This window comes from Danio rerio, chromosome 7 (genome assembly GCF_052040795.2).
Source record: "Danio rerio strain M-AB ecotype USA chromosome 7, GRCz13ab, whole genome shotgun sequence".
In the NCBI taxonomy this organism is placed as follows: domain Eukaryota; kingdom Metazoa; phylum Chordata; class Actinopteri; order Cypriniformes; family Danionidae; genus Danio; species Danio rerio.
The window spans coordinates 24701564-24729392 of record NC_141027.1 but is presented as its reverse complement, the minus strand read 5'-3'; the positions used below and the strand labels follow the sequence as shown (position 1 = coordinate 24729392).

Sequence of the window (27829 nt, the reverse complement as noted above, 5' to 3'; positions counted from 1 at the left end):
GTTCTGCAAATGAAGCTTATCCATCCATACATCCATCCATCCATCCCTTTTATCTAAAGCAAATTAAGCCCATATATTCATCCATCCACCTCTCTTTCTATCTATCTTTTTTAAGTTCTGCAAATGAAGCTTATCCATCCATCCATCATCCACCTAAAGTTCTGCAAATGAAGCCCATCCATTCATCCATCTGATCCATCCATCCATCCATCCATCCATCCATTCTTCTATCTATCTATGTAGTTCTGCAAATGGAGCTTATCCATCCATCCTTTCATCTAAAGCTCTGCAACTTAAGCCCATATGTTCATCCATCCATCCATCTATCTACCTCTGTCTGTCTATCTTTCAAGTTCTGCAAATGAAGCTTATCCATCCATCCATCCATCCATCCATCCATCCATCTATCTATCTATCTATCTATCTATCTATCTATCTATCTATCTATCTATCTATCTAGTTCTCATCCATACATCCATCCTTAAATCTTATAATTTGGAAAAACAAACAAATGAACGATTTATTTTGTATTTGTTAGAACACCTTTTACATGAACTAACTGTAAATTTGATAAACAGAGCCTTACATATATATTTTTCTCTTAAGACATTCTTCGTATTGGTCACCGTCAGTGTGCTTTAGGAAAGTTTGATGCTATTTTCTGCTCGTGAAGGCGCATACGGTCGGCGAAGGATTTGCGAACATTTGAATTCATTTCCATAATCCTGCTGCGCTGCTCCTAGAGTGCAGATCTGAATGAGCTCGACTGCTGAAGCGGCTTTTATGATCGCTGTCTGTTGCCGCCTATTGGTGAGTGTCTGTGAACTGCAGGCTTCAGCAGTTGCGGTGGGGGTTAAAAACTGCTGTTCTGTCGGGCTATTACCAGAGACCTTCCAGAGAGGAGTGCTTTAAAGACGGGACATTTCTTTCTTTGAGGAACAAAATCACAGAAGGCTGAGGAAACACCATAGGTATGGCGAATAAAGCACCAGAGCCCATTTCTCTGCATTTGGCGGAACTCACTGCCTCTCAGTTTCTGGACATCTGGAATAAATTTGATGCTGACGGTGAGTTGAAACGTCCCGGGACGAAAAGCGCTCTTAGTTTATTTCTACATCGGAGGCTGTTAGCTTTGTGTAGTGCATTTCATGTCAGCCTGCAGGTAATTAAACTTTAATTGACTAAACATATTGTGTTCAATGGTGGTTCATTCCGCTGTGGCAACCCCTGATTAATAAAAGGACTACGCTGAAAAGAAATTGAATATTGTGTTACTTTTAAGATTAAATACAATACAAAATAATTATAACAAACAACTAATAATGTAGTGATAATCAAACAAAAAGTCAACGATGGAGAAATATGATACTACATCAGGTTATATCGTCTTTAATATGCCTAATTATTTATTTTTTTTACTTTAGTTAATTTTTTTCAAGTATGTTTGAGAGATAAACTGCTGGTATGTGAAATTGTATGTTTTTTTCTGTCACATTTGCATGACTTTATGTATTAATGTTTTTTTTCCAACGGCGAGTTGCGCGTTTATAAAAGAAAAAAGTTGTAAATGCAAGTGCGCATCTAAAGGAATGTTGCCACATCCGCGTATTATAAGCTGCTTTTCCATAATAAATATACTGAGTATATTTAATTGTCTTTTGGGGGAGGTGAGGGATTATTTGTCCATTAAAACAATTTCATATTTTGTTTTCCCAACATGACACATTACAGTAACGTGTTTAGAATAATTGGCTCAGAACCGATGTCTTGTTTTGCGAGATCTGGCAACACTGATCCAGCGCGACGCTAACTCAAGCGGACTCCTCATGCAATGTGCAGTGCAGTTTTTCGCACAAGCGTATTTTTAAATAATTCAGGAAAATTGAAAAAGCGCCAGTGGGATGATTGCCTGCTATCGCCCTGTTAACTTCTCTCAGATAGCCACGCATTTTCGCAGCTCAGTAAATTACGCCCCACAGGCATTGTTGGCGTTATTGATTTCACTCTGGAATGGAATCTTTCCTTCAAATTGATTTGTGTGTCAGCATTTGAGAGACTATGAAGATGAAAAGCGATAGGCGGGGCTAAAAGAGAGAGAGGCTGTCTTGCCGGGGGAGAAAAAAAACATGTTGACTTAAACCAGCCCAGGATGTTTAGCTGTTTTTAGCTTAAGCTGGCCTCCCAGTCTGGTCTTCATCTGGTCATTCTGGTCTCTCAAGCTGGCACTCAGCTGGATTAGATGTTCAGCCAGCTGGTGAGGGTCTTCTGCTGAAAAAAGTGTCCAGGATCAAGCAGAGTCAAACCATCTTAGGCTGGTTTAGACATGAGGAATGCCATTCTCACAAATTGTTATAGGCTTCAGTAATCAATTAAGATACTTTACGTTTAATTTTTTTTTTGTTAAAAAAGAACAGCTTAACCAATCAAAGCAAATTTTCTGGTTTTATGCTAATTATGTCCAGAAACCAGCAAAATGGTCAATTTAGGATTGGAGATCAGGGATAAGCAAACCATTTAGGCTCAGATCAAAATGGCAAATTGGAAATATATAGCCATCCATTTTGGTTTTCATACAAGTTAAACTATTTACATTAAACATTAACTAGATTAAGAAAGATAATGTTAGTTAAAGTCAGAATTAGCTCCTCTTTAAAAAAAAGTTTATATTTCCCAAATGATGTTTAACAGAGCAAGGAAATTTTCACAGTATGTCTGATAATATTTTTTCTTCTAGAGAAAGTCTTATTTGTTTTATTTCGGCTAGAATAAAAGCAGTTATAAATTTTTTAAAAACCATTTTAAGGTCAAAATTACTAGCCCCTTTATGCTATATATTTTTTTCGGTAGTCTACAGAACAAAATATTGCAATAAAATAACTTCCCTAATTACCCTAACCTGCCCAATTAACCTAGTTAAGCCTTCAAATGTCAAAGGAAGTGTCTTGTAAAAATATCTAGTCAAATATTATGTACTGTCATCATGGCAAAGATAAAACAAATCAGTTATTAGAAATGAGTTATTAAAACTATTAATGTTTAGAAATGTGTAGAAAAAATCTTCTCTCCATTAAACAGAAAACAGGGGGGCTAATAATTCAGTAGGTTTAGTAATTCTGACTCCAACTGTATAATAAGAACTTTCCTACACATAGCAGGCATTGTCTCCAAAGAAAATGCCTCTTTTTATCTGATTGAATTAATCTATAATTTGCAATTTGTCCGTCAGCAGTTTGAATCAACAAGATGAAGTGATGATTAGAGCCTTAATTAATTCATAAAGAGATGCTGATTGTCAAGTTACATCAGATAACATGAGCTGAATCACATGTGCGTGTCTTGGATGTTTAGTTTGAATACATAATCAAATAAATGAACTTCAGTGAATTTCATCCTATAGGCAATGGCTGCATTGAAGGAAAGGAACTGGAAAATTTCATCCGTGAGCTGGAGATTGCACGGAAAACTGCGGTGAGTCATGAATTTTGTGCGTCGATTAATTATGCGCAAAACCTCAGACGCGGTTGTACTCGATAAGTGATGATCTGAATGTCACAAACAGTTATTAAGCCACGCAGAACGAGATGCTTAGTTTAATCTAGCCTAATGCACACGCATGCCATCTAAGCAGATACCATCTGGCTGATGTTTTCTAATGGCAATCCAATTTCTTGTTATTTTTTATTCAGCGACTGTTTTCTTAAAGAAAATTCAGTTCAATCTCAATCGAGCTGCTGTTTACATGTCAGACATGTTTGGTTTTGCTTTTCAGGATCCTTCAAATGCTTCATTTAAAGACAGGATGAAAGAGTTTATGCAGAAATTCGATGAGAACGGTGATGGGAAGATCGAGATGTCAGAGGTAAATATACACTTTTTATTTGCCTATCAAAGTGAAGAAATAGCAACGGTTTGATAGTTCTGCAAAACCACCCATCGAGATTAACGCAACACCAGGAATCAATATAAAGAGGACAATGAGGCCAGATTAGGGGCTTGAAGGAGAGGGCAGAAGGTGGCATTGAGAAGGGGATGATGGAGTGATGAAGGGAGGGGTGGAGGGAGAGATGGATGAGGGGGAGGGAGAGAACGGTGGGTGACATCCATCATGGTGATGGCATGAGCGAATGGATAAAATGTGTTATGCTGGAAGCATATGAGCTGCTTCCTTCCAATTAATGTCAACCTGATCTAGTTATGAAGCTGGGATAGTTTACCAAACACTGAAAATTCTGTCATTATTTACTCATTTTCACTTTTTTATAAGGAATTAAGGATGTGTTAATAATAATGTGTCCCTCCAAGTAAAGTCATGCCATAATTATACATTAATAGCTCATGGGTTCATGTTGGTTACATTACATTACATTACATTAAGCTTAAACTTTAATGTTAATTAATACATTAATTAACAATATTTACTAATTAGTAATTAAGGTAGCCATTATTTACTCTTTTGACTCATGTTGTAGTTAAACTTAGTTCGTGATTAACGCATGCCTTAACATTAAGTCATAATAATGTTTAGTTTACATATTAATACATCATTATTAATACATCCTGTTTACTGTAAAGTGATACCGTTTTTCCTGCTATAGAAGTCAATAGCTATAAGTATACAACATTCTTCAAAATATCTCTTTTTGCAATGAGCAGAATAAATGAACTCAGGGTAAATTTGGAGGAAATTGGCATTTTTTGGTGAACTACCCCTTTAAGTTGCTGTCTTTCAGTTGTATTTTCCTGTTTGGTACTCCTGTATAGATTAGTGATGGTAAAATGGTTTTGAAAGGATGAGAAGAGCATCTCCGTCTATCAGATTAAAGCTTAGTTGAGGGAATATGCATTTAATGCAGAAGGCAATTGGTTACAAATGATCAGCATCTTTCAAATCTAGCAGTATTAGATATTTTCAACGACTTATGAACAAAATCCTAGTTGTTTTTACATGATATGATCATTCAGAAGAGTTTTTATATCCACTGTTTTTTAACCTGGTACCAAACCTTCAACATGTCACTTTATTTAGAAAACTGGCACGATTTCAGCAGCTCATTCAGAGCCTTATTCAAAGCCTGTGCAAGTCAGTGATCTGTTCTTCTGTGTGCGGTATGTGAATCTAAGCTTAAGCCTCAGATTAGTTATGTTGAGATCATTGTATCTGTCATCTTCTGATTTGCTGCTTTTTGGGGGTTTCTGCTCGACGTTGTCTAAAAGATACCAGTATTATGACGTTCTATCACTCAGAGTAGGTTTTTTGTGTTTACTAGAATGAGTGATGATCATTTGATTTTACTATCTTTTAGCAGAGGAGCAGAAGCAAAAAGAGAGGTGACTGGACTTACTTTTCCAGGAAACACATTTATTATATTGTGCAAACAAATGAAAACAAAATAAATCCAATACAGAAAAGGAGAAGATACATTTCGATAAATAAACGCTGTTGTCACTTAAATGCTGTCCTTTTAAACTTGTCATCTTAAAAAATTAAAAAAAAATCACAATTTCCACAGAAATATTAAGCAGCGCAGCTGTTTTCTATATTCATAATAAGAAAGCCAAATTATCATATCAAATTAATGATGTAACTCTGAATATTGGAGTGATGCCCCAGTCACAATAGAGTTTGTGTGTGCGAAATCCTGTTGTATGGCAATGCGAAAAAGGGCAGGATTAAACAAGATGATTAGACATTTTAAAAAGCGAATGATTGGTCTATGCTTTAAATTTCTGTCCAGAGAGGTCATGTTTACAAATTTAAAATAAGGACCAGTCGCTCACTTTTTAAAATGTCTAATCATCTTGTTTAATCCTGCCCCTTTTCGTACCATTGAATGACTCAAACTATAGTGTGACTGCTGTATACGTAAAATTTCTGTCCAGAGAGGTCATGTTTTGATCTTCGATTGATCTCACGCAGTCACGTGATGCCATTTTGCATGTCTGAGTTCACCAAGCTTGAACTTTGCAACCCTGCAAAACGGTAAAGTCTAGATCGAACATGTGGCCGGCCGAAAGTGCGATAGGCACATCAATTTACATCAATATTTTTTTATGACACTGTATAACAGTAATTCGTATTTTTACAGTACTGTGACGGTTGGGTTAAGGTTTGGGGTAGACATTAATAAAATACAATAAATGGGAAATTTAAAAAGTTATTTAAATAATTCTCATTAACTTCCGGTTGCAACTGTGTCTGATCTAGCAACAACCCTGCGAAATTTGTCACACGAGCTTGCGTTTCCGGTCTGACGCATTCGCTTGCATATGAATGAAAGTCTATAGACCTTTTTGAGGAATGTAAACAATAACAATGGTCCTAATGTATTTGTAATGTTTTACATTTTATTTTTTAAACTTCTGAGAATCCAAAAAGGTACACATATTGCTAAATAATGTTATGACAGCTGTTTTAATGTGAAGATATGATTGAATTCTCTTTTTACAATAATGAAATAGCATGATAACAAGCAAAAAATGTTCAAGGGCCATTGACATTAGCACATTGAAATGGTCTATAGGGAGAAAAGTCCAGTGTAACTGCAGCTTGATGGGGCTGAAAATGTTACCTTGCCATTAAAGAGATCCAATATTTAATAGCTGCTACCAGTAATCAAGAATCCAATCACAATATGAGTAACTGAAGACATTTGTAATTGAAGTTAAAATGGCTGACCAATAATGAGTGTGATCGCTAATAGTATGAATTGTTAGTTTGTAGATTTGTAACCAATTAGTGGCCATGTCACCAAACTGATGTGCTGTGGTCAGTGTGAGGTCACACTGATATCAGCGGTAAAAGAGGAGCTTTAAAAATAAAAAAATAATAAATAAATAAAAATAGCAGAGAGGCAAATTGTGGCTAATTGGCATAGATATTCTCTTCATGATCTATTAGGACTAGTTGTTATAACTATGGGCAAAACTGATCAAAAAAGAATTATTATGACGTCTGCAAATTTCATTTTAACTTTTGGCCACCAGATAGCGCCACCTAGCATCTTTAGATCAGTGTTTCTCAACCACGTTCCTGAAGGACCACCAGCACTGCATGTTTTGGATGTCTCCTTTGTCACACCCATTACAGGTCTTTCAGTCTCTGCCAATGAGCTGATGCTCTGAATCAGGCGTGTTTGGTTAAGGAGACATGAAAAATGTGCAGAGCTGTTGGTCCTTCAAGAACATGGTTGAGAAACACTGCTATAAATGCAAACCCCGTTTCAAAATAGCTACGTTCCAAATGGCACACTATGCACTTACACCCTCAACAGCATTGTATATGAATGTAGTGTCATCCCAAATGGAACACTAACAGTTTACTAGCGGACATTCAAATCATTTTCCAGATGACGTTTGGGGGTTGCCAAATTAGTGAATTAAATGACCAAAGTACCAAATAAAATCTGCCATGAGTAACTGCATTCACCATCAGGAGGAGCTATAATCACTCTCATAGGAGAATTTAGCTTTCACAATCCAAAATAAATAAAGTAATTCAACATCAGTGCTGAAAGCTCCGCCCTTTCTGCTATGTGAGCAAAGCTGCGGTCGTTGCGTGCGTGAAGTGTCCAACTTTCCACACTTCATATTACCGGTTGAATAAGTGCATCATCATTTAAAGTGAACTCATTCTTTACAGAGTTTTCAGATGCACTACTTACACTATTTATACTACGAAAGGGTGTAGAAAAGTGCACAAGTATGCGATTTGTGATGCACCTCTCAATACACAAATTCATTCATAAAATATAACACAATTAAAAACGGCTGACATGGAAAACTTTCAATAAAAATGTGACTGTATACTGCTCTAATGCAAAGATGATCATTTGTGATTTTGGTTCAGAAATAAGGCAAATACAGCCATTGTCTTCCATATTCCCTGACCACTTGGTGGGGCTGTTCAGGTAACGTTAGGTTGTTCAGAATTAAGCATATGATGGAAAAAGGGGTTGCCAGCTAATATTGTTAAAAAGGGGTGTGGTGGGGGGGGGAGAGGGTGTCATTAAAAAACGATGCCAATGCATTTTTGGTGCTTAGCCCATAATTACATAACATGTGCAGTGCTGTGTCAGTCTCAGTGACAGCCTTGAATGCAGTAAATTTAACTTTACTGTCTGTCTTTATAATCTATATGTTTTTCAGATTTAAATAAGCTCCATGATCATGAAAGTATATTTTCCCTATATGTAAGAATACTTTACACATCCTCAGATGATCGAACGAAAGATCAGATGGATTAAAAGTGTTTTTCTCCACATAGGCGAAGGGTGATCCTCCAGTCCCAGTGCATTCAGAGGTGGAACTCGTTTTAGAGCTTTGCTTACTTTTGGGTTTGGTATGGTTTAGTGTCCCCTCAGTAGTTCAGCAATGACAAACTCCTCTGTTGAGGCGGAAAAAGATAACCAAGAGCATGAAATGGTCTCTCATCTCTGTCCAGCTCTCGCGGGCTCTCTCTTCTTAAGCCAGAGAGAGAGGCTTTACACAAACACACACACACACACACACACACACACACACACACACACACACACACACACACACACACACACACACACACACACACACACCAAAAACTCAAATAGAAGCTCTTGGTTGATGGTGTAGTAAAGGGGCTGCTTTGGATAAGGGCTTTGTGCTCCTCTGAGCGGCTGTCCATGGTGCTGAAATCCTGTTCAATGGAATTATCTTCTGGGGTCTAAACCTGTATAGTGGATGAGGAATAAAGAAAATCATCTTCATTACATTTAATGTATTTAATTACTAGTGTGATTTATTTACTATACAGTTTATTTACATAATTTATGTATAAAGTGTAATACAAAGTGAAAAGTACATTCAGTATCTATCTATCTATCTATCTGTCTGTCTGTCCGTCTGTCTGTTGTTCTATGCATCTATCCACCCGTCCGTCCGTCCACCTGTGTCTGTCTGTCTGTCTGTCTGTCTGTCTGTCTGTCTGTCTATCTATCTATCTATCTATCTATCTATCTATCTATCTATCTATCATGTGTCCATCTGTTTATCTGTCTTTCTGTATAAAATATATTCAGCAAATAAATATTACATGAACTGAAAATTGCATGTAATCAAGATACTGTTTAATGTTATACCTTGATGTAATGCTGCAAGAGCTATTCCGATATACACAAAAACATATAGTAAATAAAAACATTAACTATGCTGAAAATAAAATCAAATGTATGTAATGTCTTGCAATGCATGCAAATATGTATTTTATTTTTATACTGAATGTTTTGAATACAACCAATTAAGTATACTTTGTTCAGTATTAGTTTTAATTATTTTTAAAGAAAGTATTCAAAAAGGAAACAAAACATAAACAAAAAAAAAGAAATTAAATAAAATACACAAATAATCCAATAAAGATAATATGATTATTCAATGATAACGAGAATACTCTTTGTTTTTGTAGCTGGCCCAGATCCTGCCGACAGAGGAGAATTTTCTATTGTGCTTCAGACAGTTTGTGGGATCCAGTGCAGAGTTTATGACGGTATGTTACACATGGAAACAATGTTTCGCTGTCTACTGTCTGTCTCTTACTGATGCAATTATCAACCACCACATTCATTCAGTGTAGTCACAATCAATGTACCGATTTATCGCACAACACATGGACTCAACCTTGATGCAATATATATATATATATATATATATATTTGTATAACAGATCTGTCTGGTTCTTGAATTTGATCTGTTAATAGCCGTGCGATATTCTGCCAGTAACAGCAGTCGTCACCCTTCACCCTTGTGTATTACTCCACCCACATACAGCAACAAGCACAGGACACTCGACAGTTTGACAAATATTGCAGCTGTTGGGCAACATAAGAGAGTGTAGTTGTTTAGAATGAGAGAATGTAGTTGTTTAGATTGCAACTACTCAGTTTATTTATTAGGATTGTGCCTATTTCAAAATATTTATAATTTCTGCGAAACGGTGTTATTAGCCTGTAATTGCAACACAATCTCACGGCAATTCGTAACTTTTTCATTTAGTGGCTAATTCGTATGAATTCGTACGATTTAATTTGTACAATTTAGTACGATTTGCTTATCCCCCAATGACGGTTGGGGTTAGGGGTGGGGTCAGGTGCCACGCCTCCTTTTTAAAATCGTACGAATTCGTACGACTGAACTCGGACGAATTCGTACGAATTAGCCACTAAACTGGCAAAACGTAAAATACTTACGTTTTCTCGTGAGATCAGGCTGGTCATTGAGCAGAGCTAAGACGGTTGATGTTGTCCATCCACAAGATGGCGATAGAGATCGCATATTAGGCCCTTAGAAGAGAAAGCAGCATAATTTCTAACTACAACTGATCAAATGATTATTAAACAAGTAAGTGACCTTTAAAGTCGATCTCTCTCTCTCTCTTGTACGTTGTAGTGCTGTAATTAAAACATATAATTGTAGTGTACTGAGCGTGGAACTTGCATATCTGGAATATGTGGTGTGTTGGTTACACTGTAGACTGTAATAGACTGTAATACTATAGGGAGAAATCTCTGTAGACTGATGGCATATCAGCCTTATAATCTTAAAATGCGAGCAAAATCACCTGTTTTGTCATATTAGTAACAGATTTAGTAACGGCTTCTGCTGTTCTGACGTCTGCAGCTGCAGATGTGAATGAATGGTGGAAGAAAGTAGTTCCTCTTACAAAAGGGTTTTTTTAGATTCTCCATGTTTGATTTTCTTTTTTATATACACCACTATGCTGTCGAACTCTTGTATAAATGCACACTGGGAGGTGTGCCTTGGCGCGTTTGCCTTAGTGCCCAACCAGTGCCGATATACAGTCACATTGCACTGCTACTAGTGTGATATTGCTCATATATATCACACCTACATATAAACCAATATTAGCTTTATCTATTAGTTTTATCTGATTGTGCAGCGTCTGTCAGTGTCAGTATGGTAAAAAACAAACTTGCACTTTTTTGTTAACATTTCCTTAGGATATGTGTTTTTACATTCTGATTCCAGTGCCTAATAATTAAATAGATAAATAATACAATTTGATTAAATATTCTTAAAAGTATTATGTGCTCTTTGAAAGAGTGTACTTGCCTTATAATGCTAATATATTGTCATTTTCGAGAGCCATAGAAGGGTCTTAAAATGAAAGTAATATTTTTAATATTAATAATCTTTTGGTGCAACATATCGCACAGCAAAAATTAGATATTTTGACTGGCCTATTTTTGTTGTATGATATATCGCAACAAAAGTTATTGTACTTATGTGTTTTATGTGTACTTGCAACATATTACTCTTTACAGATAAATGTCTTGCTGTAAACATGAAATATTCTTCAATGACTGCGCTGCTTTGTGTGCATCTGAGTGAAAGAAAGTCTAAGAGAGCTAGAAAATTCAGTTTGCTGTGAGTTATCCATTATGAATGTCTTGCATTGCATAAAAGAACTCGGTGTGTGTGTGTGTGTGTGTGTGTGTAACTGGGTTAATGGAGATTCATTTGTACAACAAGGTGATTTTGTAAATAATAAAAAACATTTTCGTTCTGTTGAACATCCGAGAGAAATGATCGGTGGACACGACGAAAGCGTTTGCCGTCCATTAAAGAGCAATATACACATATACTGCAATAACACACTGTGGTAAATGAGGGCAGGTGGGATTTCCTTCACATCAGATCAGCTCGCCAGTAATCCCAGTGTAATACCGAATTCACCAGTTTAATCAGAATAGCAGCTATGTAATCACGTACAAGTATGAATATTTTTTATTTATCTTTTTAATGGAAATCTTGTACGTTTCACCTTTGCCTGTCAAAAACAAAATCTATACATGCATGCAGGAAGTATAGATGTGTCTGTTTTTAATGACTGCGTTTCATTTTTCCAGGCATGGAGAAAATATGATACCGATCGCAGCGGATACATTGAATCCAATGAACTGAAGGTATAACTCAATAGGTCACACAGCTTCCTACACTGTAGCTATTATAGATCCATGGCTAAATAAAATCATTTCTTCTCCCTAGGGCTTCCTGTCAGATCTGCTGAAGAAAGCCAACAGACATTATGATGACAAGAAACTGAATGAGTATACGCAGACCATAGTGAGTAAACAATTGCACATACAGCTCACACGCATTCACAACCGCTTGCTCATTTGTGCCTCTTTTCTGCAGCTTAAAATGTTCGACCTGAATGGCGACGGGAAACTGGGACTGTCTGAGATGGCCAGGTGAGAATCCCTTCGAGTGAGCTGAAGTCAGATTGTATTAATGCAGTATTGTTTTACATGTGAAACTTGTGTCTTTTAGACTGCTTCCTGTGGAAGAGAATTTTCTGCTCAAGTTTCAGGTAAGATCAGACTTCACAACGTTACATAAGTCGACAATAATGTACTTAAACATGAACAGGAATACTAAAATCATGGGTTTGATTTCCAGGGCATGTATAGTGTGAAATATAATCCTTTTAAACAAAAACCACATGAATGTCACATGAGCTAAACTTGTTTAAGTGGCATTTAAAGGGCACCTATGATGAAAATCATCTTTTGGGAGCTGTTTGGACAGAACTGTGAGAAGGCATAGTGTGTCTACAGTCATACTGGAGTGATTTAAAGATAATAAGTCTCTTTTTCTTAATTTCCTGACGTTAAAGTAGGATCAAAATCCCTCCCATTTTGAGGCCCACCGCAATGTGACGTAGGAGTGCAGGTTCCCTGCCCACCGAATTGATTGACAGCTGCGTATTAACATGTCTTTGTAGTAACGCATACACTGAAAAACCCTAGTGAGTTGACTGAACAAAATTAATTGAGTAAACTTGTTGCCTCAATTTAATTGAGTAATGGAGTCTCCCAAAACTTGCATATTTAAGTTTATTTAACTTGCCGGTTTGGTAGATTATACTTAAATTGTTCAGTTCATTGTGTGTGTCTGTGTGTGTAATTATATACTATGAAAAAATTGTTTACAAAAAAAATAAGTAGCCATTTATTCCCATTATGGTGAATAATTATACATAAAGCCTTGTTTTCTGCTTTAAAACCTTTAAGACCTTGCAATAAAAGGTTGCACATATTAAAATTTAACAGTCAAGACTACATTAAAAACAACCTTTTTTTTTTTCAAATGATTGTGATTTTTAGCTTACTATACTTGTAATCTAAAGTTATGCATTTTCATTGTATATAAGTTAAATTAACTTAAGTTAATTAAAATTATAAGTAATGTTCAGTCAACTTCCCTTAATTGTTTAAGTAAAGACAACATTAGGATTTACAGTGTATAATCATATGAACAAACCAGGACTTGTGCAAAGTAACCTTGATTAAAAGATCAGTTGAGCTCGCTGGGATCATCAATCATCATTAAATGTGATTAGAAATCAGTTTTACAAGTTCAAAATGTTTTTAAAACACTGCATGTTTGTAGTGAATTACAGCGATTTTACCATCTTTTTCACCACAGCAGTGTGTCAGTACAATTATAAAAGAAGACGCTTCAATCCCGGTTTGTGGACATTAAATCGGGTAAATTTTGTACGTTAACATAACGGATATCCATACAGCAGTGGATATTAACGTGTATTCTGTCACATTTACCAAAACAGTGCAAAGTTAAACGCTTAGCTGTGTGTGTATATCTGTTTTCCGGAACTTTGTTACAACATTGTGTGTGACTCATCGTAGCAGAAAGGCTTGAATTAACTCCACAACTAATAATTATTGGTAAAGTTCTTACAGTAGTATTTCTCACAAAAGCTACGCGAGATCGGCATCCTTCATGTCTGTCACTGTGCTGTTTATCTCATGCAGCCAGAGATTGAGGCACATTGTTTTTTTTTTCTTCTGACAGGCACGTGGGAAAGGTAGGCGGGGAGAACTAGCATTAAAGGCACAGGCAACATAAACAGCTATATTGTGGTCAGAGCTAAAAATTCTAACATTGTAAAAGGTATGATAAATAATCTGATGGGTGTTTGAGCTGAAGCTTTACAGACACATTCTGAAGACACAAAAGACTTGAAAAAGGGGGAAATAGGTGCCCTTTAAAACACATATGGAACATGTGAAAGGCTGATTGAAACAGAAGGTTTCTGAATATTTTAATTTGGAAAAATGATGCGTTTCATATGTGTGTTTCAAAAGTGACTATATAGTATAGATGATGTGACATTTTTGCATAAGGACACAATGATCACATTAATGCAACACAAACATTAGATGTTAAAGTAGCACTTGAAACAAGGGAACATCTGGGGATATTTTCATATGTAAAAAGGTGAGCATGTTATGTTTTACACATGAAAATATGACAAAATTACTCATTTCACATGCCTTGCTCTCACGAGTTTTTACTTCAAGGGTTATTATTGCAAAAAAGGGTACTTCAAGAGTTCACACTTAGCTGATGATTGATTCTAAAGCTTGTTTGGCATGCTGTCCCGGGAGAGAGCCCTGAGCTCATAAGACCCTCATTTGCAAGGCGAGAGGGGAGTTTGATGATTCATTTGTTCTCTCAGAAACTGACCACAGTTTTACTAAACATAACATGGTATTTTAACTATGGTTAGTGTTGCAAAACTATGTTTGATTTAGCTATAATAACTATTTTTGTTTGGTATTATTTCAAATAAAACCAGGTTTCAATTTTGAAAGCAATTTTTTTTGTAAGTCCCAACAAAAGAGGTTTTGAATCTGGCCCAAGGTGTTTAGGGACAGAATTGGCACAATAAATGTGATGCACTGGAAGCAAAATGAATAAGCTGGCAGTGTTTGCACTTACAGTAGAATCCCAGTAATGTCTGAGCTAAAGAGAAACAGCTAAGATTTGCAATATGGCTTTTTTAAAATCTCCATTAAAAGATGCATGTTTTCTGCTGAAATCGTATAGAAACACACATGACTGCAGGCGAATGCGTGTCTGCTCATTAGGCATGTGTGTTTATAGGTCTGGTCTGTGTCTCAGAGTAAACCTGATGGCAGATTGGTGGCTGCTTTCTGTCACAGAGAACATGGGTCGATAGGGATTACTTCAATCCTACTGTAGTTACGATAATCTCCATAGATTATTTTTGAACCCGGAGACATATTCATCTGACCCAGTCTCCCCACATTCACTGGATGCTCACTCTCTCTTTCTCTGTTTTTTCCTCAACAACACCACTGAAAATATCAGCAACAAATTCAGCTTCAAAGCATTATGACGATCAAAAAAATGAGACAAGTTTGAAATATTCATGAAAGAGTAGCCATATACAGACATTTAATGAATTTTTAATTGTTTAGATTGTTTTTTATGTGATGTCCCTTCACTTTAAATACATTTTAAATTCATCATTTTCATAGGTCATTAGGTTATGATTAATATAAATGTACAGTATATTTAGGGGAAACTATATACAGGAAGAATTTGGCCTATTCTTTGAGGAAATCCGAAGGCATTTTAATATACACAAGCTGTACAGCAGCATAAAATAATGACTGTAAATATAATTAATAAAATACATAGAGCGATGCAATTTATATATTAACCAAATATTATTATCATTAGTGGAATACTAATGAGATGAATCAAGATGAATAATCTTTGTGTATTACACAAAGCCATTTCTAAATGACTTTTATGTGGCATTTCTGGCATGACCGCATTGCGTTGTTTATTATATATTACATTGGCATGTTTATGAATGGTGTGCATTCTCTTTCTGGGGGAGGGGAATGATGCTACAGTAAGTGTCGCTGCATTATTCTGTTGTAATCCAAAGGATTAGGAGGATTATCCTCTAGTTATGAAAATCAAATCTAAAGATAAGTTGATTAATACAATAAATCACATACAGTACACCAAGAATAAACAACTCTCTTTTTTTCTCTTTTTTCTTCATCACTAGAACTTCAAACTGTCTGCTGAAGAATTTGAAGCAATCTTCAACTATTACGACAAGGTCAGATAATGAGTATTTTCCAAGTTTGTGTACTTGTTAATTTTGTCTTTTATTGTGAGTTTAAATGAACCGCCAATTACTCTGGCATTTGTTTTATAACAACCCAGTACTGAGAGTACATTAAACTCATGAATCCTCGGTGCTGGGAAACACTCATACACTCTTTTTTTATTCACACACACACTCATACCCTACAGTCAATTTTATTTTATCCAATTCAGCTATACCGCATGTCTTTGGAAATTGGAAACACACATGAACGCATAAAAAACAAACACACTATTTTAAAAGTTTCTCATATCCCCCAACAGCAAACATACATAACTTAGATTGGTCTATTGGATGTCCGTGATTTTTGTCTGGAATTTTGAAAATAAAAATCTCTTCTAAAATTATTATTATTATTATTATTATATTAATTTTATTCTCTAAATCTGCTTTTGTTTTTCCCTCAACAGGATGGCAATGGTTATATTGATGAACATGAACTGGATGCCCTGCTGAGAGACCTCTACCATAAACATAAAATGGTAACTTGGAGATGAATTTCGTGCTGTATTACAGCTTTAAAATATGTAGCAAAAAAAGCTGCATCTGAAGCAACACAGTAACAAATTACACAGCTATTTAACAGTTTTCCTTAATTAATGTGTTGCTATTTTTTTTACAGTTTTGATTTGCATCTATGATGGAACAACTTTTGATGTTGAAAAGTTAAACAAAGTAGGGATGCACCGATATGGATTTTTTGGCCGATACCGATAACCGATAATTCTTCAGACTTGGAGGCCGATAGCCGATATATATAGGCCGATAATTATAAATATTTCAAAATGTTATATTTTTATACAGCAAAGTTCATAAAAGCTGAAACTCAGCTATTCCCCTGAATAGTCTATACTCAAAGCAAAAAAGCTATGCTTTCAAAACGGCAAGGTGATTATATAGACCTAGATTCACGATTTCACATAAATCAGCATGTAAAAAATACATTATTTCATTTTCTTCATAGCAACTGAACATACAACTTGACTGTTGCATAAAATTAAAAAGGTTAAATAACAAAATGGGATTTAATCAACAAGCAAGTTAAATATATTTTAAACAAAATAAAAATGAAAGAGCTAAGGACTAAAACCAGCTCATATGTTCTTAAATAAAGCGTGTTACAGTAATGTAACTTACGTGTACAAATATGTCATGTCCGTAAAAAGCCTTTTTTTTAGTGGTGTTTTGACAGTTCAGAGCCACCGTACAAGGGAAAAGCTAGATACAGAATGTATTACATTTACATTTACATTTAGCAGACGCTTTTATCCAAAGCGACTTACAAATGAGGACAAGGAAGCAATTTACACAACCAAGAGCAACAATGAATAAGTGCTATAAGCAAGTTTCAGGTCTGTAAAGTCTAAGAAGGGAAGTATTAGTAGTATTAGTATTTTTTTTTGTTGTATTTTTAGAAAATGTGGCATAAAGTTATCCTTTTTGGTGTTTTAGATTATTTTGAACACATGTAGCATCAACGCTTCTGTTTTCGTGCTTGCTGTCAATCGCAGGAAAATAACCGATGAAAAGTTTATGATAAACAGCTATGAGGGCGCAGATTTGCCCTTGGAGTCAGATTTTGATACAAACCTGATCAGGTTATATTTACATTAATTGACGTATAGGCATACTGTTCAGATTATTGGGGGTATGAAGATTGTTTTTGCTTTGATAGCTTTATACAATAAAGATAGGCTACACTACATCAAAACTGACAGCTTTTTAAATAATATTTCACAATATTGAACTTTTTACTGCATTTTTTCCATTTCAGCTTTGGTAAATTTAAAGAGCCCCTATCATACGTTAAAAAAGGTAGACAACAGGCTGATATGCATGCAAGGTCAAAAAACACTTTTATTGTCTTATATTATGCATTTATTTTGACCTAATTATCCCAACGACTCCCATATGACCCGTTCAGCGATTAATTGTTCCCAAACCATTCCTTAGTGCGATGCTAATCTGTGCTGATTGATCCAATGACCCAGTCTGTTGTGATTGGTCGACTGCATTCAGCGCAAGAAAAAGGCCCACCACGGCTAATCAATATTGAAGTAGTCATAGTGCAAAGTGTATGTGTGGGCCCAATGCAGGAGTGCATTAAAGCAATGTAGTTTAACACCAGCATATTGCTGTATTCTTAACCATAGGTAAAACAGTGACATACATTCAGTATTAATCCACACCGTGGCAAAAGCTAAACTATTCTCATACTTGACTACCGCATGCATGTAGGAACAGCTGACTGTGGCCAGAGCAACAACAACTAGCAGAAGATTGCAAGCTCACAAACGTATTTAAATCCATAAACAAAGCAGCACGCTTTCAACGTGGTTTTAGACGTGATTTGTGAAAATAAAGTTAACTAGATACAGTACAAGCCGTGTGGAACGATTGCAAGCAATAAAACACAATAAAATAATTAATTTGCAAGCTAGAGAAAACAAGGAGGCAACCATTTAACTTGCACTTACTTAGACTTGTGAACTGGAGGAAGAAACTGATCCATGAACTGTACTGTAAAGTTCCTGTCAAGCTCTGACAAAGTCTCATACAACAATAGTCTTTTCTGATCCTTCTTTTAACAATTGGCCGACAAATCTCCCATTGTAAGCATTTAGATTGCTGAAGCACTCGTCCAAAAATTATGGAACAGCACACAAGGCTGGGGCTATAATACTAAAGTATTTTTGCAAAAATAAACTTCAATCACTGACTCTGAATGTGCAAGAAATGGGCGGAGCTTGAGTTCTGTATTAATGTCACGGCTAAAGACTCGTTACCGCCCACAAATCATTTGAACCACTCTGGGTCGACTCTTTTATAGATGAATCAATAGTTTTAAACACGGTTAACTTTTAGATTTAAGCCTTAGCTGGTTATTTCACTTCACTTAGAGCTGTGTTACACAGTAAATGGAATATAATTTTCAAAAACCCAAAATGGGAGTTCTATAAGAAACTTCTTTTAAAATCTGAAAAAATATGACCACTCTCAATCTTTGGAGAAGTGGTGTAAAAATCTAAATAAGGCTGCACCGATGCTGCATTTCAGCAATAAATCTGACTAATCTGCATACTAATAGACATTTCTGTGTGTCCTCCTTCAGGCCGTCGACCCTCACAGCCTGTCCAGCTCAAAGAAGAGCATCATGGCGCTGTCTGACGGAGGAAAGCTGTTCCGCACAGAGCTGGAGATTGTGCTATGCAAAGATCCATCAGTGTGAAGCTCTGAACTCTCACTCCTCCGCCTCCTCCTCCTCCATACCTTCACCCACCCCAATCTAGCCAAAGCAGGTGCATGTGGTGGCTCTGCTCCACCTCTATCCTGTCTGAGTTAGTCAGCGTCCACAACCTACCCTCTCTCCGTGGCATGCCTTTCCCAAAGATATGGATTCTCGATGTGTGCATCTCTCTTTTTATGTCAAAATGACATTGTGGTATTATAATGGCTATATGGTCTCTCTCTCCTGCTCGTATCAAATCTTTCATTACGTTTGTTATTTTATGTACAGCGTGCAGTCTCTGCTCTCTCTCCTTTTCTCTCTCCCATTCCTCCTTTTTTTGTTCCTAGCAAGACTGTAGACTGTTCTGATTTGCCAACACTGATAAAAGAATGACTCAAATAAAGATCAGAAAAGACATTTTACCTTCTAAATCGTCCCTCTTCCTCTGCTTTGAAGCATGTAGAACAGTTTCCATATTTTTTGCACTGTAAAAAAAAACAAACAAGATAAATATTAAATCAAAGTCTAGGTAAAATTTAAATTTACAATGTTATTTTTTTTGCTAGCGCACATTCTTTTTCTTAGGGTGAACCGTTTAATCCACTGACAAAAGTTTGTTTTGGTAATCTTCAATAAAAAGCTATGTTTCCATTCAAAAATGCAAATTTACTATATGCTGGAATATCGCATAAAGGGTGTGCAAATAAAGCAGCGTTTCCATCTAACGAGTCAAAGAGAACAAAATGGTCACTTCCTGATTAACTGGCGCCAAATATCAACAAAATTTAAAATGGAATTTGCTGCGATAAGAGAAGCTGAGTGAATCTTTTCTTTATTTAATAAATGACTGGCAATCCTGACACGCAGTGAACACGCGGTGGTGTTTGAAGGCTTAAGACGCAGGGCCCAGCCGCTCTTGATTCTGGAGGTCATTAATAATGTAATAACACTAATACTAAAAGGGTTAAGGCGTTTTAGAATGACCTAAACAGCATTTCAGATGGTTTACAATGTGCTCAGCCTGCTGGTTTATCCATTCACACATATTTTTATTATCACAGGATTTTAATGCGCATACTGCAATTTGTTTAGTAAACGTGTTTCCATTGAAGTTTAAGCTTATCTTTTCTTATCGAATAAAAAGTTTATCCTACTCATTTTTTATCCTCAACATTTTCAAAATGTATGTACATCATGGCATTTCCATCAACTGTTTTATTATGCGCACATCGAAAATGCACATAAAAATAGGTGGATGGAAGCATAGCTAAAGTCTCATCATCTGCTTCTACTTTGCTACTCTGATGATGTAAGTTTGACTGCTTCAGCCATAAAAATCTTAACTATGCCTGTCTTAATCCCCGGACAGATCCCACGAGTTTGTCTTGTTTTCGGCACGATTTCCTTGACATAGGGTATTGTGGGGATTCGTAAATGACAAATGGGTGTCGTGACTTCTCGGTGAACTTCTCTTTAACTAATTTCACAGTTATATCAGAGGGTGCTGTCGCTAATGCACCAGTCAGGTAATCAAAAAATAGGCTGTATAATATTTACTAATGGGTGGGCCACGGGTGTTCAATGCTGCGAATACATTGTAAAAGCATTTGCTGCTTTTTCAAATTTGTCATAAATTGTGTAAAACTGAATATTTCACTTTAATTTTATATAGGCTAGATTATTTAATTAACAAACCAACACAATCTCACAGCAATTTGTGTTTTGGCGCATATAGCGGACTTGTTTTGAAGCGATTCACCTCAAATGTTATTTGTTTTTCTTGTTTATACATAACTGACCAACAAAAGATACATAAAAATTAAGATAAAAATAACAGAAACAAAATTTGTTTTTAAAAATATATTTTTTACAAGAAAAATTTATTATATTTTTGTTTGTGTCCCTCCCCTACTAAACTATACAGGTGGAAAATACAAATTTAATAAATGATTGAAATTGTGATTGTACCCCAATTTCACAGATCTCAGTTATATATTTGCTCATCTATATATTTAAATATGTAATTATTTTAAAGATTATGTCTTAAGCATCTGATTTTTCCTTGGTGCTGATGTGCTTTCATTTTCTCCGTTTTACTTGTGGCAAGTTCAGCCAAAGGGATTGTTTAATAAGAAACCTATGGCAGGAAAATACACGTTTAGATTTTAAAGAAAATAAGGGAGTTGAGGGATTGGTTAATAAGAAACCCATGGCAGGAAACTATACATTTAGATTAAAAAAAATATCTTAATATTTAAAAAGTATCATAAGTTTGATCCTATCCATGTCGTAATGAATGCCTTTACATAATGTAAATATTAGTTGTCAGTAAGCATCAGTGTTTATAAAGGTTGAAATAAAAAAACTGAAATTAAGATATGAAATAATGTTATAGCAACACTTGTGACTGCTTTGGGAAATAATACTCGTCGTAGACTTCACAAAATGACTGATCGTGAGGGAACATGTAGTTTTGCACATTTGAAAAAATAGAAATAAATTTAATAAAATAAATCGCACAATCTGACATAGTTACTTTCGTAACCGACAATAAAAACCATGTGATCTGACTGGGGTTTTACCATTAGTTTGCTTTGAGGAAATGATCTGCAACAATAAAGCCCCGCCCCCAACTCAATATTCAGTTTCAGTTGGAAGTACATTAACATACTGAAATAAAAGTCTCAGCAACTTCCGCTTCACACAGGCATTAAATATTAGAGTTGAATTAAATTAAGCTCATAACAAGTCAATATAAGTCATATTTAATGTAATAAAATAATGTTTCAACATCATTTTTTGAGTCAGTTTAATGCAGTGTTTTCCAACCCTGTTCCTGAAGGCACGCCAACACGTTTTCAACTTCTTCCTAATCAAACACATCTGAAACAACTCAGCAGAACATCAGAAGAGACTCCAAAACCTGAAGTTATTAGGTCAGATTAGAAGACATCCAAAATATGCACTGTTGGTGTGCCTCCAGGAACTAAGTTGGGAAACACTGGCTTAATGTAAAGTAACAAACCAGTTGAAACCTGTTTAACTCAATTTATCAAGTGAAATTAACATACAAAATGTTCAGTCATAATGACCTACTGATCATATCTTATTTTACAGTATACGTATATTTTTTGCAGCGTCCTGAATTCAATTATGGCTACAACTCAAGTTTCTGTTTTGGAAGCAGAAAATGTTAATAATGGGCACTTACTGTACGCCGGCTTTTCATCCACACTGCTCTCGCTTTCCATTTAGATAAATCCAGACGTGGCCAACTTATCTCTGCAGGGCCCGGAAGTGAAGGCACGCGTCTTCAAGCCAAAGCGAGCGCAGCAGCACAATGAAGTGTTTAGAGCTTATCTTTTTCATTTTCATGCTACCCGAATGTTCTTTGTGCTTCATTAATCTCTGATGCAGGATAGAACAGGAGAAGGATTGGGTTGAAGCTGAGGTTCAGTCTCATCCTGAATATGTTTCACAAAATCCTAAAGGTGTCTTTTTTATGCTTATAACATTCATTTTATTAAGGAATGTTTTTATGTTATAGACCATTTCAATATGGTGAGGCCATTGGAACTATTTCATAACAGTAACAAGAGGCAGTTCAATCATAACTTAATGTTAAACAGCTATCATGACAATATTCATCAATATGTGGCTTTTGTTGGATTCTTGAAAGCTATAGAGAATAAAAATGTAAAACAGGAAATATGTTGGAACTAGAGATGTGAACCTACACTGGTCTCACGGTTCGGTTACGAATATCATGCCATCGATTCGGTTTAATTTGATATCTCGGTGCATCACGGTGCATTGACAATGCTTTCCATATACAGTTTTATATTTTACTTCACAGCACAAGAAAAATGTATAAATATATTTAGATTTATCTATTATTTGGAATACAATTTTGTCCTTTAATACAAGCGGTCGGATGTATGAACTGTCCATTTAAAAACTCAAGTACAGGCAAAAAAACATTTTGAGGGATGTAAACAAAAACAATCGTCCCGAGTAGTGAGTATTATGCTTGAAAAAACTGATCCATTTACATCTAATTTGTGGATGCATGTGAACATAACATTCTGTAGTGCATCTAGTTTTTGCCCAGCAGACACACAACATCATAAGATGTTAATATTAGGTTAGATTTAGGTTGTGATGTCAGGTGACCAATGTTTAGCCAGTGTCAAAGGACAACAATATTTTGATGTCCAATAACGACGTCAAATGAAATTGATATTTGGTTGATTTTAGGTTATAAATAGACCAAAATCCAACTTCATATTGATGTCAAAAACTGACATTTATTTATCAGGTATGGCAACCAAAATCCAACGTCTGATAGACATCATAGTGATAACGTTCACATAACGTCAAGCTGTAAAATCATTAGACCTTGATACTTGGTTGATTTTAGGTTGGACTTTAGACATTGACGTTGGCCTGGCGTTGAGTTCTGATGTCAACCCGATTTTTTTTTCCAAACAAACTGCAACACCCCATGAGATTAGGGTACAATGTCAATCTGGCGTTATGTTGACGTCTTGTGCCTGCTGGGTATTTAAGGCCATTTCAATCATCATACAGTAAACACCAGTCATCTTCTGATCAGTGACATGCATCTAAACAGTCAATGCGTGTAAAGATTTTGAACATCTTTTTGGACAATTTTAATGCTACTAAACATTTTGCTGCAATTATAAATCACACATGTCTTGAGGTAGTTCTTTATGATGCAATGTACCTTCTCTGTGCGATCTGATTGGACAGGAATCACAGAACTGATGTTTCTAATCCCCATAGAAAAGAAAAAATAAAGTAGTGACTGCAGGTTAAAGTGGTGGAGTAAAAGTACCGATACTGCACTAAAAATGTACTCAAGAGAAAGTAAAAGTACACATTTTTAAAATTACTTGGTAAATTTCAATTCCTGAGAAAAACTACTCAATTACAGTAATTTGAGTATTTGTAATTTGTTACCTTACACCACTGCAGATGGACCATTATTTTAAAGTGTTAACACTTTCAAAATGTTAGCACAAAAACATTATGTGTTCTAAAATATCTTAGCTGGATGTTCATCTATTTTATTTTTTAAACGTTGCTGCTTGAGCAGCTAAAGATATTTCAAATGTAACATTATCTGTTTTCAAAAATATAAATCAGAATGTTGCATAATCGGGGTGGCGCAGTGGGTAGCACTGTTGCCTCACAGCAAGAGGGTCGCTGGTTCAAGCCGCGGCTGGGTCAGTTAGCATTTCTGTGTGGAGTTTGCATATTCTCCCCGTGTTGGTGTGTGTTTCCTCCGGGTTCTTCGGTTTCCCACACAAGTCCAAAGACATGTGCTATAGTTGAATTGGGTAAGCTAAATTGTCCGGAGTGTTAGGGTGTTTCCCAGTGATGGGTTGCAGCTGGACTGCGTAAAGAATATGCTGGATAAGTTGGCGGTTCATTCCGCTGTAGCAACCCCTAATGAATAAAGGGACTAAGCCGAAAAGAAAATGAATGAATAAATGTTGCATAATCAAAAGCCTGGCCATTTTCATCCTTCAGAGGACATTCATCAGTACTGTTGACATAATGACTTAATAGCATATTTTTATCAGCTGGGAATTCACCTACTAAATACTGTTTTTAGATGCTTAAAGATAGTTTTCATACTACTAATGTGAAAGTATTATTTTTAGATTATATTATTTAGTGAACCCTCCCATACTTCATCAAAAGATTTATTTATTAGTAATTTGTGATTGGAGTTCTTTTCTTTAAAAATATTGGACAAATTTGCATAACAGCGCTACACTGCAGAATGCAAAAGTATTCAGTTTTAATCATGTAAACATCCAAAGGCGGGCATTCACTCATCTAACATTACACTGTTACAGAATATTTAGAGAAAATTCAAAATGAACATTCCCATTGGGGTATTTGCACACAGACTTTTAATTTCAGTCAGCCAGCACCAGGGCTTCTGATTAATTGTCATCCAATACAAAATTGCCACATCTAAGATCTGATTTCCTTAAAAAAGAAAAAAAAAAAACAGCGATCTTCACTGCCTGGCTGAGATCCGATATGAAGTTAGTATCAGACCAAACAAGAGGCACTGCATTAAATTATATTTTTCTGTGCCATGTCTTTAAAATATGGAAATTAATTTTAGCCCAGTATTTTTAATGGAATTTCTGTGCTAACCTGCCGCTAATGACGTTTAAATGGACGTTCGTATCTTTTTACGCAACCAATGCTGAAGTCTATTTAACTGTTTATATTTACATTAAATATATATGCTGTAAAAGGAACCTTATAAAATTAAAAATAGTCATATAAAGCTCAAACCGGAAGTTTATCATTGACTAAAATGACATCTAGCTGTGCAAATAGCCCATTTGTTTGCAGAAGTTAAAAATGGAGAAAGGCCTTTTAACATTAAAAAATATAATTCCAATAGCATTATAGAATGTTTGTTTTAAAAGAGACGATTTCTAAAAGAGTTCAAAATTAGTTGAAAATTAGATGTGTAAAGAATATTATTTACTCACTTCCAAGACATCCGATATGAATTTGTTCTTTCATTTAATCCAATCCGAGTTGATTTTTTAAAAATTTCTGGCTCTTTCAAACTCTATAATGTCATCGGCTGGTGTTTTTATTCAGTAGTCCAATAAAGCACATCCATCCATAATAAAAAGTGCCACTGGGGTGAATAAAGGTCTCCTTTAGGGGATCAATGCAGTTTTGTAAGCAATATATCCATATTTAAAATGTTAAAAAGTTGCCTCAGCTTCTCAATGGCACATACACTATGTGCAATATCTTGTGAAAAAGCATATTACAGTTAGTGAAAGTTACACAAAACTGTTTGGAAAGCTTTAAATATGAATATTTTTCTTGCAAAATAATATCAGTTTGTATCAAAATCATATCATATCAAAATCTTTATTTGGATAGGTTAATGAGCAATTTTTTATTTATTTATTTAGAAAGTTCAAATTTCAGAATTCAAAAGTAAGATTCATGTAGCTAATATTTGCAAAATTATAAAACTGAATGTTCTCTTCCTTTATTAAAATACTAGATTAATATGAATTGAATTAACTAATTACATTAAAACCACAGTTTATTCATTATTTGCCACACTAATAAAATGGTAAACAAATGGTTGTATTTGTTAAACAAACGCTTATCAATTTGCCATTTAGCAATTGAACGTTAAAGGGACAGTTCATCCAAAAGGAAAATTCCCTATTTACTCGCCCTTGAGTAACTTCTATCTATTAGGAGTTTATTTATTTACTTAAATGATGCTATTTTGAAGCTAAAAACTGGTAACTATTGACTTCCATAGTAGGGAAAACAAAAATTATGTAAGTCAATGGTTACCGGTTTCCACAATGTTCCCAAAATATCTTCTTTTTTGTTTAACAGAAGACAGAAACACAAAGGTTTGGAACAAGTAAACGGTGAGAAAATTACAGAATTTTCAGTTTTGTGTTAGCTCTCAGTCACAACATTTTGCTACCAGGAAAGGACTTGATTAGGCGCAGATGCTAATATACGGCGTTAAATAATGATAATATGACATTATAATGCCGTTTTATGACTTTTTAATCGTGTAAGTAGTGATACAGTAGTTCTTCCACTTTCTGACTAGTCGTGCTAGAGCAGGACTTACCTTGTGCAGTCTGTGCAGCCATCAATTAAATATCAGCACTCTCATATATTTTTAACAGGAGTGTTTAAAATAAACCCAAGCTCTGTGCGGCCCGGCCCACAAAAAACACCGTGTGCACTTTAGCCGCTTCTCTCGCACTCCAGAGAGATGAAGCACTCAGACCTGAAGCAGAGTTACTGATCTACATCTGCGTGTGTGTGTGTGTGTGTGTGTGTGGTAAACTGATAAAACACACACACTGAAGCTCAAGATAGACCTCTAGTGGCTGATAATGTACAATAGCATTAGTGATGATTGTGCTTTTTATGCAATTATGCAATTTAACGATGATCAGTGCTGATAATCAGGTGTTTATAAAATATTTATGCTGTAGTGGATATCACTGAATGATTTCCTACTCAAAAAATAGTTTTATAATATAAACCTACGGCTTCATTCCCCAGACAAATCATACACACATTCATAACAAAGCTAAATAAATGCATTTTAACAAGGATTTCCAAGTCTAGGAAGTTTTTTTATAGATAAGGTCTTAGTTCTGTTAATAGTTTTGTATTAAAGGAAGATCTTGAGCTGGGATGTGTTGCTTTTGTTTTCTTTCCCTGATTAATTAAGAGAATTTGCTGTAAATATGTCTAAAAGCTGTTTTGAATTGTATCTCTTTGCAATAAATATAAAAATATATATTTAGAAAAAATATTAAATATATAATAAATATATATATAAAACATAAAACATATAAAATATAACAAAATATTTTTCAAAAAAGCCTTTGAGATGGATTCAAGACATGTTTAAAACATGTTTAAAATGATTTAAGACCTAACACAATATTTCAGTGAATTTAAGACATTTTAAGGCCTAAAATTTTGACTTCATATTTTAGGAGCATTTTAAGACTTTAAGACCCAGTGGA

General features: G+C 35.3%; 1 protein-coding gene and 1 long non-coding RNA gene across 3 annotated transcripts; one reads left to right on the top strand and one right to left on the bottom strand.

Moving 5' to 3' along the window:
* Positions 1-898: 898 nt before the first annotated feature.
* On the top strand, positions 899-19652 carry calb2b (calbindin 2b). Its single transcript, NM_200711.1, is given in 11 exon segments — positions 899-1067; positions 3398-3468; positions 3770-3859; positions 9437-9517; positions 11898-11954; positions 12037-12114; positions 12187-12242; positions 12322-12361; positions 15905-15958; positions 16417-16488; positions 19119-19652. Coding segments are annotated over 11 exon segments (810 nt in total). The 5' UTR covers positions 899-973; the 3' UTR covers positions 19236-19652.
* LOC141375362 (uncharacterized) lies at positions 6324-27098 on the bottom strand. Of its 2 annotated transcripts, XR_015495701.1 has the most exons (4): positions 26914-27098; positions 22447-22643; positions 19659-19720; positions 6324-8704 (listed from the first exon to the last, which is right to left on the bottom strand). It is a non-coding gene; the product is annotated as an uncharacterized LOC141375362 (long non-coding RNA). The 2 variants fall into 2 exon arrangements; XR_015495700.1 differs by lacking the exons at positions 19659-19720; positions 22447-22643 and adding an exon at positions 10218-10310.
* Between the last annotated feature and the right edge of the window lie 731 nt (positions 27099-27829).